Source organism: Zalophus californianus, chromosome 12 (assembly GCF_009762305.2).
Source record: "Zalophus californianus isolate mZalCal1 chromosome 12, mZalCal1.pri.v2, whole genome shotgun sequence".
NCBI classification, from domain to species: Eukaryota; Metazoa; Chordata; class Mammalia; order Carnivora; family Otariidae; genus Zalophus; species Zalophus californianus.
The window spans coordinates 93882955-93895528 of record NC_045606.1 but is presented as its reverse complement, the minus strand read 5'-3'; the positions used below and the strand labels follow the sequence as shown (position 1 = coordinate 93895528).

At 37.6% G+C, this 12574-nt stretch overlaps 1 protein-coding gene across 1 annotated transcript in view; it reads right to left on the bottom strand.

Annotated features, from left to right (window-relative positions):
- The window catches only part of MGAM2 (maltase-glucoamylase 2 (putative)), a 102928-nt gene extending 90354 nt beyond the window's left edge, over positions 1-12574 (bottom strand). The window contains exons 1-3 of the mRNA XM_035723415.1: positions 12542-12574; positions 8195-8300; positions 3694-3773 (exon numbers count right to left, since the gene is read on the bottom strand). Coding sequence (XP_035579308.1) covers positions 3694-3773; positions 8195-8300 — 186 coding nt within the window. The 5' untranslated portion in view covers positions 12542-12574. The remainder of the gene's footprint in view (positions 1-3693; positions 3774-8194; positions 8301-12541) is intronic.

Below are 12574 nucleotides of genomic sequence, written 5' to 3'. Positions count from 1 at the left end.
CAGGCGCCCTGGCGTAAAATATTCTTAAGTGTACTTATTAATTCTCCATATATACAGCTGATATTCCTGCTTCATCCTCTCCAGATAACCACAAAAAATGCTGGAAGGGATCAGTGGAGAAAGAGTTTGCAGGTTCTGGATAACCTCTCAATAACTGATACTCCTAAGTCCGAAGCCGATATTCAGTGGCTCTGCTACCTCTGAAACTGAGGTTGGCAAAGTCCAGAAGGTTAGTTTCACTGCCATAAATTGTTCCAAGGTCTGTAGACCTCTATAAAAAGCAGTAAGACAAGAAATCTAATACATTCAGGTAAATATAGTATTTTTGAAGGCAGTCTGCCGTAACATGCCTACTTCAATTTTAAGCCATTCCCAGTGTTACAGACACCGAAGGTCAAATCTTTGATGTAGATACATCTCCTTCTTCTTTTCCATTTCCACTGCCACCAAAGACAAGAACAGAGACCCTCATAAACTGTTGCCTGGACTACAGTGGTTGACTCATGACAAGTCTCCCTATCTCTATTTTCCCCCTAACCCCAAACTTTCCCAACGAGTATTCTCCAGTTACCTTTTAAATAGAATTTTATGCTATTTTCCACTCACATTACTAACTTATAGAATTTGAGAATTGCTTGGAAATTATCTAACCAAACTTCCATTTGATATAAAGATTTTTTCAGTAGTGCCTCTGAGAGTTCTGTGAATGACGTGTAGCCAATTTCTTCCAAAATCTGAAATTCCACCTTCATAGTTAATATTTTACTGCAAGGTTATTTCTTGTGTTTAGTTAAAAATCAGTCTCCAGAAAGTTCCATTCTCTGAAACTTACTATAGTTGCATATTGCCTTTTAGATGAAATATCTCAAACAATATTGAAAAAATTAGAAGGAAAAACGATCCTTAGTGTTACAAGACAAAGAAGAAGAAAGGCACATTGGAAAAAAATTTAAATGGTCATTAGTTGCAGGTCTAAGGAAAATCCAAAAGTGCCTATAAACAAACTAGAATAATTAATAAATAAATTTAAGAACATTTCCGGTTCCAAGATCAATATTCAAAACATCAATTTTAAATCAATATGCCAACAACAGCTTAAACAGAAAATTAAAATTTAAAAATATTTAAATAAAATCAAATACCAAATAGAAAAAATTTGGGAAAATTTCAGACCTCTACACCAAAAACTTCAAAATTAAGTCTCAATAAATAAAGAAATATATCATGATCATGGATTAGAATATTCACTCTTGTAAATATGGAAATTCTTCCAAAATTAATCTGTACATTTTAGGTGAACAGAGTAAAATTTCTGGTAGATTTTTTTGGGGAAACTGAGAGACTGATTCTAATATGTATTTAGAAACCTAAACGGTCAAGAATAAGCTAGGCAAACTTGAAGAGAAAGAAGAATGATATGGAGGACTTACACAACCACATATCATGACCTTTTATAAAGCTATACTAATTAAGGCAGTGTGGTCTTGACAAAAGAACAGACTAACAGTGGAACAAAATAGATATTCCGGAAATAGGTCCTCACATACAAAGACATATAATTTACAGTAAAGGTGCCACTACAATGAAGAGGGAAAAAGATGGTAATTTCAATAAGTGGTGATGGATCTACTAAAGATTCAAGGAAAAAAAAATGTTCTGGACTTCTACCTGATACCATACACAAAAATCAAATCTAACTTGATTAAAAATCTAAATCTGAAAAATAAAACAATGCTTTTAGAGGAATATATAGGAATATACTTTTCTAACCTTGGAGTAAGCAAGAATTTTTAAATAGAATACAAAAACGATATTAAAACTCTTAAAGTGGATTTTATTAAAATTAAGAACTACTTTTCATCAAAAGTCACTATTGGGTTAAAAGTGAAATCACAGAGTAAGAGAAGATACTTAAAATTTATATATCTGATAAAAGATCTGTATGCAGAATATATAAATGTTTATTACAAAGCAGTAAGAAAAATATGAACAGCCCAACAGAAAAAAAACGGTTAAAAAATTGAAAAGGCACTTCACAAATATGATTAACCATGTAGCCAAGAAGTAATATGAAAAGGTGTTTAACTTCATTAGTCATGTGAGATGTACACAGCATAGGGAATACAGTCAATAATATTGTAATAATGTTGTATGGTAACAGATGGTAGCTATACTTATCATGGTGAGTATTGCGTAATGTACAGAAATGTTGAATCACTAAGTTGTACAACTGAAACTAATATAACATAGTGTCAAGTATGCTTCAATATTAAAAATTTTTAAGTTAAAATTACATGAAAAAAAAACAAAGAAAAAGGAGAAAACACCACAAGTAGGTTAGGATGCTGAGTAATTGCTCTTATATATTGCTACAGGGAGTGTAAATTGGTACAAACACTTTGAAAAACTATTTTGCAATATCACTGAAAGATAAACATGTATATATCCTATGAACTGGAAATTCCATTCTTATGTATCATTATTTGCCTAGAATAGAACTGTGTACTTAATAACTCAAGAAGAACTACAGAAACCATTTAGAAACAATAGGAAATTTCAGTTGGCCAATTATATAATTAATATGTTATGATGTAATATAACATAAATATATAAATATAATATAAAATAAATAAATATAGAATAATCAGTAATAAAAGAAGCATCAGTTAGAAAATATAATGGATTGTATATACAATAGAAACCAAGTATATGAAAGATCTAGAGAAAAAAAACCCTCATAATGCATAGGTAATAAAATGCATATTATATATGTGTAAAGAGAAAGAGAAACATAAAACCCAGTTGAGAAATATACATACATGAAAAAGAGTTGAAATGGAGAGACCTCCTATGTTTTTAGAGTTGGAAGATTCAAAATTATTGAGATATCAGTATTTCTTAAATATAATCTAAAATTCAATGCAGTCCTAATTAATATCCCAATAAGATATTATGGGATATAGAATGTAGAATATGGGAGAAAGGAATAAAATCCAAATACATACCTCCTTTCTGATAAAGTCATAAGTTAAAATTAAGCAGTGTTCAAATAGTTGATATTCTTGTGATGGCTACTCAGGGGGAAAATCTACGCTCTTTAGCACACGTTCATTTCGGAGAATCCGTTGCCGATACATGATTTTATTTTTGGTTTCTTGGTTTTTTGTTTGTTTGTTGCAAGTTTTTATTTAAACTCTAGTTAGTTAACATGTAGGGTAAGAGTGCTTTCAGGAATGGAATTTAGTGATCTGTTTGACACTGATTTTAGAAGGCTCTTGTTATAACAAGTCACTGGAGTTCTACAAGTGACTGATCTAGTCCTCCATATGTGCTTGATGGCCTCTGTTCTTGAGGAATAAATGGCCTAGCCCACAAACATTTCACCTTCCCATGGCGAGCCTTGGAATCACATTTATGACACATTTAGCAATGCTGGGAATTCCCCCCCTCGACTTTGGACTTGAGACCCCATGAGCCAACACTCGCGGAGTCCCTCCTCCTCTTCCCTTTACCCCATCCTGCTTCCCCCACTTCCAAAGGGTTGCTGATTATTTTAATAAGGCAAGAAAGAAATGACTCCAAACGAATCAGAGGCCCCCAATCCCCGCCACCACCACCCTCGTGCCACTTCATATACTCCTTTCTTTTAAATGAAACCCAGCAGACCGATAGCAGGGAGCCCACTTCTCTGACCTCTGTCACCACCTGGCCTGGAGCACAGTCTATCCTCTCTGATTCGGGGATCTCTGGGCACTCTGGAACAAATGCAGTCTCTGCATAGGAATTAAAGGGAAAAGTTGGACATTTGTAGCGCAATCACAATTCCAGAAAGGATGCAGGGAAAGTTATAGACTTTCAGCCAATTCTCCAGTCAATGATTACTAGCAGCCAATATCTACATGTACATACAAATGCTAAATACATCTGCCTTTTGTTCGGTGTTGGTTTTTATTGAGATATAATTCACATGCCATGCCATAAAATTCACCTTTTTAAAGTGTACAATTCAATGGCTTTCAGTATTTTACAAAGTTGTGCAACCAATCACCACTCTCTAATTCCAGAACATTTTCGTGCCCCCGAAAAGAAAGCATGTACCCATTAGTGGTCACTCCCCATCCCCCTCTTCTCCCAGTCTCTGGCAAATGCTAATCTGCTTTCTGTCTCCGTGGATTTGCCTATCCTGAATATTTCATATAAATGGAATCATAAACTATGTGGTCTTTGGTGTCTGGCTTCTTTCACTCGGCATAATGTTCTCAAGGCTCATCCATGTTGCAGCATGTAACAAGTACTTCATTCCTTTTTATGGGTGAATCATAACCACATTATGCATATATAACCCTTTAAAAAATCCGTTCCAAAGTTGATGTACATTTGGGTTGTTCCCACTTTTTGACTATTGCACAGAATTCTACAATGAACATTCACATACAGGTTTTTGTGTGAACATATGTTGTGAATTCTCTTGGTTATGTATCTGGCAATAGAATTGCTAAGTAATACAGTTAATTCTATCTTTAAGTTTTTGGGGAACTGCCAAACTCTTTCCCAAAGGGACTGCACAATTTTACATACCCACCAGCAGTGTGTGAGGGTTCCAATTTCTCCACATCCTCAACAACTGTTTTTGTCTGTCTTTTTCAAGATAGACATTTTAGTGGGTGTGAAGGCATATGATTTTGCTTTGCATTTCCCCAAAACTGATACTGAACACCTTTTCATGACATATTGGCCATTTGTAGATCTTCTATGAAGAAATGTCTGTTCAAATCCTTTGCTCACTTTAAAAACTGGATTATTTTTCTTTTTTGTTTTGAATTGTAAGATTTCTTTATATATGCTGGATACAAGAATCAGATATCACCCGCAAATATGTTTTCCCATCCAGTGGACTGTCTTTTCACTTCCTTGACGGTGTCCTTTAAAGCATAATTTTTTTAAGTAAAATTTGCCTATCTTTTCCTTGGTTGTTATGGTTTCAGTGTTATATCTAAGACACTGTTGCCTAACCCAAGGTCAAAATATTTATAACTATGTTTTCTTCTTAGAATTTTATAGGTTTGACTCTTACATTTCAAGTTTTGATCCATTTTGAGCTAACTGTCATATGTAATATCAGGTAGGGATCCAGAATTATTTTTTTACATGTGGTTATCCTGTACCCCACACATTTGTTTTTTGTTTGTTTTTTCTTTTTCCCCCACTCATTTTCAGCCATCTATGAGGTAAACTGGGACAATATTATTGTCCCCATTTGAATAAAGACCTTCATTCAACATTGGCTATTTTTACTTTAGCTTTTGTCACCTTTGTGAACCCCAACCCCACCCCTGCCACCCTCCAATGTAACATCAGAAGTAGGATCTGGTTTAGCAGGTTCCCTGAGCCAGTCAACACCCAGAATTCCATTTGAAGCTTGAGTCAACAGTTACTGTGGGCCTAATAGGTGCCCTTTAGTACCTTTGTTTCTGTTCAAAAAAGACCTCAAAACAACTCTCCTACCTTTATGGCTCTATACTTGTTTGTATATATACTTAAATAAAAATTTATTTTAAAATTGGATCAAAGACTTAAATGTAAGACCCTTGAAACTGTGAAACTCCTTGGGACGCCTGGGTGGCTCAGTCGGCTAAGCGTCTGCCTTTGGCTCGGGTCATGATCCTGGGGTCCTGGGATCGAGTCCCGCATTGGGCTCCTAGCTCTGTGGGGAGCCTGCTTCCCCCTCTGCCTTCTTCTCCCCCTGCTTGTGCTCTTTCTCTCTCTCTGTCAAATAAATAAATAAAATCTTAAAAAAAAGAGAAAGAAACCATGAAACTCCTAGAAAAAGACATGTGAGAAACACTTCATGAAATTGGTCTTGGCAAGGACTTCATGGATATGATACCAAAACCACACACAACAAAAGCAAAAATGGGCAAACGGGACTACATCAGACTAAAAAGCTTCTGCACAGCAAAGGAAACCATCAACAGAATGAAAAGGTAACATAAAGGACGGGAGAAAATATTTGCAAACCATTTATCTGAAAATGGGCAAAATTCTAAAATATATAAGGAATGCCTACAACACAATAGTAAAAACAAACAAAAAGAATCTGATTAAAAAATGGGCAAAAGACTTCCATAAGCTTTTCTCTAGAGACACACAAATGGCCGACAGAAAAGAAGCTCAATGTCACTAATCATCAGGGAAGTTTAAATCAAAACCCCAACTAGATATCACCTCACATCTTAGGATGGCTATTATTAAAAAAAAAAAAAAAGATAAGTGTTAGTGAGAATGTGGAACAATTAGAACCTTTGTATACTAATGGTGGGAATGATGCAAATTGGTGCAGCCACTATGGAAAACAGTACAGAGGAAATATTATTTCCTCAAAAAATTAAAAATAGAACCATCATATGATCCAACAATCCCACTGCTGGATATGTATTCAAAGAATTCAAAGAATTGAAATCAAAACCTCAAAGAGATACTAGCATTCTCATGTTGATTTCAGTGCTATCCACAAATAACCAAGATGTGAAAACGACCCAGGCGTCCATCAACCAATGAATGGATAAAGAAAATGTGGTATGTATACATATAACAGAATATTATTCAGCTGTGTAAGATAAGGAAGGAAATCTGGTCATTTACAACAACATGGATGAACCTGCTAAGTGAAATAAGCTGGTTACAGAAGGGTGGATGCTGCATGATTCCATTTATATGAAGTATTTAAAATAGTCAAATTCACAGATGAAAAGACTAGAATGATAGTTGCCAGGGCCGGGGGGGAGGGGAAATGGGGTGTTGCTAATCAGCATGTAAAATTTCAGTTATGCAAGATGAGTAAGTTCTACAGATCTGATGTACAACATTGTGCCTATGAATAATCATGCCTGATGTACACTTCAGAATCTATTAAGAGAGTAGACCTCATGTTAACTGTTCTTACCACAATAAAAATAAATAAATAAATAAATAAATAAATAAATAAATAAATAAACCCTCCTTTTCAACTCATGGAAGCATATCTTCAAAAAGCATCTTGAAAGAAGCGCAATATGTAGAACAGGTATAAGTGGAATTGACTACTCTGCATGAATTAGAGTGTGGTTTCAGCTAAATGTAGGTGTGAAGATCTAGGTTTTTTTCTTAAAGATTTTATTTATTTATTTGACACAGAGAGAGAGAGAGAGAGAGATCACAAGAAGGGGGCGGGGCAGAGGGAGAGGGAGAAGCAGGCTCCCGGCTGAGCAGAGAGCCTGATGCGGGGCTCAGTCCAAGGACCCTGAGATCATGACCTGAGCCCAAGGCAGATGCTTAACCAACTGAGCCACCCAGGCGCCCCGTGAAGATCTAGTTTTATGTTGACTAAAAGAAACTACTTATTCATGTATGTTGGACAATACTCTCATGGGACTTGTTACCCAAAGTTTAATAGGGAAAAAATAGTAATAGGCTGAAAATAGCTTATATCAATGGTTTTCAGATCCTCTTTCAAAGACATAATTGTTCCTAGAAAGCACCCTAATGTTTACTGTGGAGAATGGTGAAGAGAGATTGAGTAGGTAGGGTTCTGCTATCAGCACAATTTCTTTTCAATGCACACTTAATCTGCATGTATAACGTGAGCTTTAGCAAGCAAAATAAACCTCAAATTCTGTTTAAATTGGGGATAGATTTTTATATTACACACTATTATTTTATTATTTAGAGTTTCATGTGCATGGAGGAGAAAGCATTCTATTGGATGCTTCTGTGTGAAAGAGAACAGTTTCGAAGATATTGATGAAGAAATCATAGCTATTTCAATCAGAATATGGGCTGGAGGCTAATTGTAATTGATATATTTGAGCCAAGTTAATCAACTTGCTGCAACCTAATTTCCTTTTTCATAATGTAGTGGGATTGGGCACTGTTACCTCAACTGTTCTTTCTCCTTGAAGGCTCTACTACTTCATGACTGGATTGAAGGGCAGACATCCGATAAGCCTAATTTTGCTTCTTGTTAATACTTCATCAAATGGGACTTGGGAGACCCTGAATGTCACTGGCATTCAAGGTTTTGTTGTAGAAAAAGAAAACATGTCTTTTGAAGATTGAAATTGGTGGATGTGGATTTTGAGTGATGCAATGTGGTGCCATGCTGAAGAGCGAAGGAATGTAATCCTTCCAAACCCAAAACCACAAGCATCCTCCTTACCTTCAGTTTTCTCCAACACAAAAAACATCAAGAAGATGTCTAAGGCCAGTACAGTCAGGAAGAAGATGATCAGAAGGACTTCCAATATACTGAGTTTCCTTGCCATCTAGATGGACACAGATAATGGGATTTAAGCAAACCACAAAGCTCCATCCATCCAAAAGGACAGGCATCATGATTATAATTTGAATTCATGTGCAAGATGACTTGATTACAAGCATTCCTCCTTACATAATCCAGAGAATATTGGTTTCCACTCATCACAGTGTTTACAATTAACTCTAGTCTGTGCATCTAACACCTCTAGAGCCTTTGCCTTTTTTGTCTGCAGAGGGTTGAGTATTGTCCAAGGAAAGAATATTTCGGACACAAAGAACTGAAAGTAGAGAGGGAGGAGTGGAATAGAGTACAGGAGAGAGATAAGGTGTTGAGGTGCCTCACAAAGCCCTTTTAGATGCCACTTTGATCCTCATACCCACCCTGGGCAGTAGAGTGGAGGGTACACTCAGGGAGGGAAAAAGTAACAAAACCTGAATCCTATCTTCTTATTCCAATTCTCATGCCATGATGGCAAGATGTTTAATTATTTAGAAATGACTAATCCTGTTAAGTCTCTGATAACAAAAATGAACCCAATCCTGATCTCCAGCACAATGCTTGCTTGCGTGGTCACAGCACACAAACCCATATAAATTTGGTGGCTCACTGTAACCTTGCCAGTCATGCATACATAGACCCAAGTTTTAAAATATTTGGTGTACTGGAGTGTGTAGTGAACTGGGAACCAAAGGACATTCATTCTTGTCCTGGCTTGCCTACCAATAGGTGGGCATTTTGGCTATTTGGAGGTGTATTTCTTTATCTCCAGAAGTCAGATTCTGGAGGTACTCCCAAGCTTATGCTCTAATTATAGCAAATCTCACATTATACATATGTCTCACAACCCCATGACGGCCCTCACCATGTCATTCCTTGACCAACTTTCCACCATCTTCAGCACTCTTCCCACCATGGCTGCACATTGGCTACTTCCTGGAACTTATCACCCTCCAGAATTGTTCCATTTCTGAACTCTAAGCCTCTACTTCCTACTTACTGGGCAGAAGCCCATCCTCTTTTACCCTCTTATTGCATTGTTTATTCTTGGACCACACTGAGGCTTCTGTTCTGTTCCACTCCCTCTTAATCTCTCAGCCCCTCCTGGCCTCCTGGCTGTTATCATTCCCTGATGTAGTCTGCGGCAGCTATTATTACTCTCATCTTCCTTGCTCCCTCATCTGCTAACTGAATCTATATAATGAAACCATTGATCCAAACTTCTGCCTTCTGAGTTTATGCACTCAGCCCAACGTAGATGCCACTGGGTTCATAATCTGACAAATATACTGGGCCTTAAAGCTGACTGACAACCTTGCCACCTTCTCTCATTTTTCACAGGAGAAATTTCAAACATTGATCCTTGTTTTCAAGCCCCAACCTTTGTCACCTATGCTGTTACTCTCAGCCAATACCATCTCCAACGTCACAAATGAAACAACTATTTTGCAGAAACTATTCCATATACCTGCTTCTCAACCCAAGCATTTCTATGAAATTTATCTGTATCTGGGTAAACTCTTACTTTTTTCCCCCCTTCTCAACTGAAGAGTTTTCCCTCCTCTTGTCTAAGGATAGCCCTTGTATCTATTCTGTAGATCTCACACACTTTGAATTTCTCAAAAACCTTCTTCCACCAATTATCCTTCCTCTTCCTTGCATTATCAACCTTTCCCTCTGAATGTGCTCTTTCCCCTCAAAAGTAATATCCCAAGTCACCCTAAACTCTGGTGATTATTCTGGGTCTTTCTCTAGGTACCATTATAACTTTCTTTTTCCTCTTACAGCCAGCTTTCCAAAAAGAGAATGGCACACTGTCTGCATTACCTTCCTTCTTATTACTGGCATGGCTTCTGTTTTCTTGCATTCCACTGAAACTCCCCCTGCCAAGGTCACCAGTGATTTAGCTGCTGAATACAATGGGCACTCTCTTAATCACCCAGCACTATCAACCACTCCTTCCTCTTTAAATTTCTCCATGTTTGGATTCCTTGATTATCATTTAATCTTGGTTTTCACCTACTTTTCTGGCTCCTCCAATTTTCTTTTAGTTCCATTTCATTAAGATATTGATATTCCCTATATTTTCAACATAGGTCCACCATCCTCTCTCTTTTAGCAAACTCCACCACTCATATGACTTCATATAACACCCGAGGACAATGCAATCTTTATTTCTAGCCCAGAGATTCAGATTTATATGTGCAACTGCCTATTAGATAATCTCACCTGGATGTCCCACACACTTAACCAAATTTAACACATTTGAACATGTGTTCACCGCTCCCCACACCCCAGTCCTAACTTCCACCAATTCTGCCCAATTGGCCTCTCCTCAATAATTAATATCTTGAGGAAGAGAATCACAATTTTTAAAAAAATCTACATAACTTTTTTGACTTCTCTCTTCTTTGCATTTCTCACAGCCAGTCACCAGTTCAGTCAGACTCCTTCCCCAATATATTTCAGATCTGTATCTTCTTCTCCATCCCTACTGGAAATGCTTTAGTCAGGCCATTATTTTTGGCCTGAACTGTGACCACAACTTCCCCACTGGCTCCCTGCTTCCAATTGGCAGATGGATTAATCTTTCTACTGCACGAACAAGGTTATTTGGTTTTCCTATACTCAGGTCCTCAGTGGTTCTCCAAATAAAATGCAAACTCTTCAGCTTTGTTATCATCTCCTATGCCTGTGTGGCCTGCCTCTTCTCTCCCTTATGTTCCAGCTGTACCAAGCAAACAACTGTGTAGTAATAATCTGTAAACCCATGTAAATAAAGAATTTTCTTTTTTTCTTACTTTGCCTCTCCTTTAACTTTGCATTTCCCTGCACTCCTGCTCTTCTCAGCCCTGGCCCAATGCCATGACCATTTCTATAAGCATTTCCATATGCGTATAGTTTCACTTTTTAATTGAGGCAGGCTTTTGTTTAATGTGTAATAAGCCGAGTAAAAACGCACCTTAATTTTGAAATAGGGGTAAAGAGCAAGGATCTACAGATAATTTGCCAAGGGAGGGCAGAGTTATGATTGGGGTTTGGAATTGAAGTTGGAGTATATTCACTATTCTTTCCTATTAGCCTAAATCTATCAGGTGTCTCTCCTCTAAATTAGTCAAAGGTTTACTCTAATCCCCGTAAGATAGATAGATAGATAGATGATAGATAGATAGATAGATAATATATAATATTATATTCCTATGACACCCCTACATCAAAGTTGACCAGGCAGGCATTATGATTCACATTTTATGTCAATGTTAAGGGATTTTGCCTAACCATGGTTAGTGGTATGACTGAGGCAAACACTGAGGCTCTGCTTCTTAAACTAGTCTTTGAGTATTCACGCTCTCTCCACAATGTCTCCTAGACCTCAGAGCTTACATATCTAGAGGCTGGATCTCTAATGTAGAATTTCAGGCAGTGAAAGAAGTCTGAGGGACCAACCCCATATGCTTGCCATACCTGACTTCGTTACTTATACATACAGCCCAGGACTCACTACCACAGCAAACATGCTATCTGTCACTCAGTTTCCCTTCTCCAAGCATTGTGTCTCTCCATGAGATTTTCCTTCCCAGCCTCTACAAACCCAAAGCAGCTACTTCTTCCAAAGCTCCTGAATCCTCCTGGGGGGAGCAAGGAGGGGGAAGCAGGCTCAACACCCGTGGCTCAGGAAGTTCAGAAGACTCTGCGGACAGCCCCAGGCATTTTCCTGCCACAGGAACTATTGGCATTCTGGCAGAGAGCAGGTAGATGGGGATTCATAAAGGTAGAAAGTCTCTCCTACTTAGAAACCCTGCCTACTCAGCCACTTTTCTTTATCAAACACAATTTTAGGATAATTAAAATCCAGGCTATTATTAAAGACCTTAATGATCATCTACCATTTCCCTCTCCACAAAGAGATGCCTCTACTGTCTTCCCAATCCATCACTTTCAGCTAGCTTCCAGAAGTATCCTATCTGTTAATTCTTTCCTTGTTTTCTCCCAGTGAGAAAGGAACGTCTTGCATTCGACCCTCCGCATCTGTTACACACACATACATACACACTTCTCCTGCCCAGTCAGCCTGTTACTCCATGCACTATCTCATCCCCACTCCTCATAGTCTCTGGAAAAGGAAGAAAATATAAGGTCCAGAAGAAAAGTGTGAGTTGTCCAGATCATTTAGCAAAGACAGGGACATTTAAAAGAAAAAAAGAACACTACTTATTTAAAGCCACCATGTGCATGGAGAAAAGTACTCACCTCATAGCCGTGTCCCTTTATTTGCTGTCTATC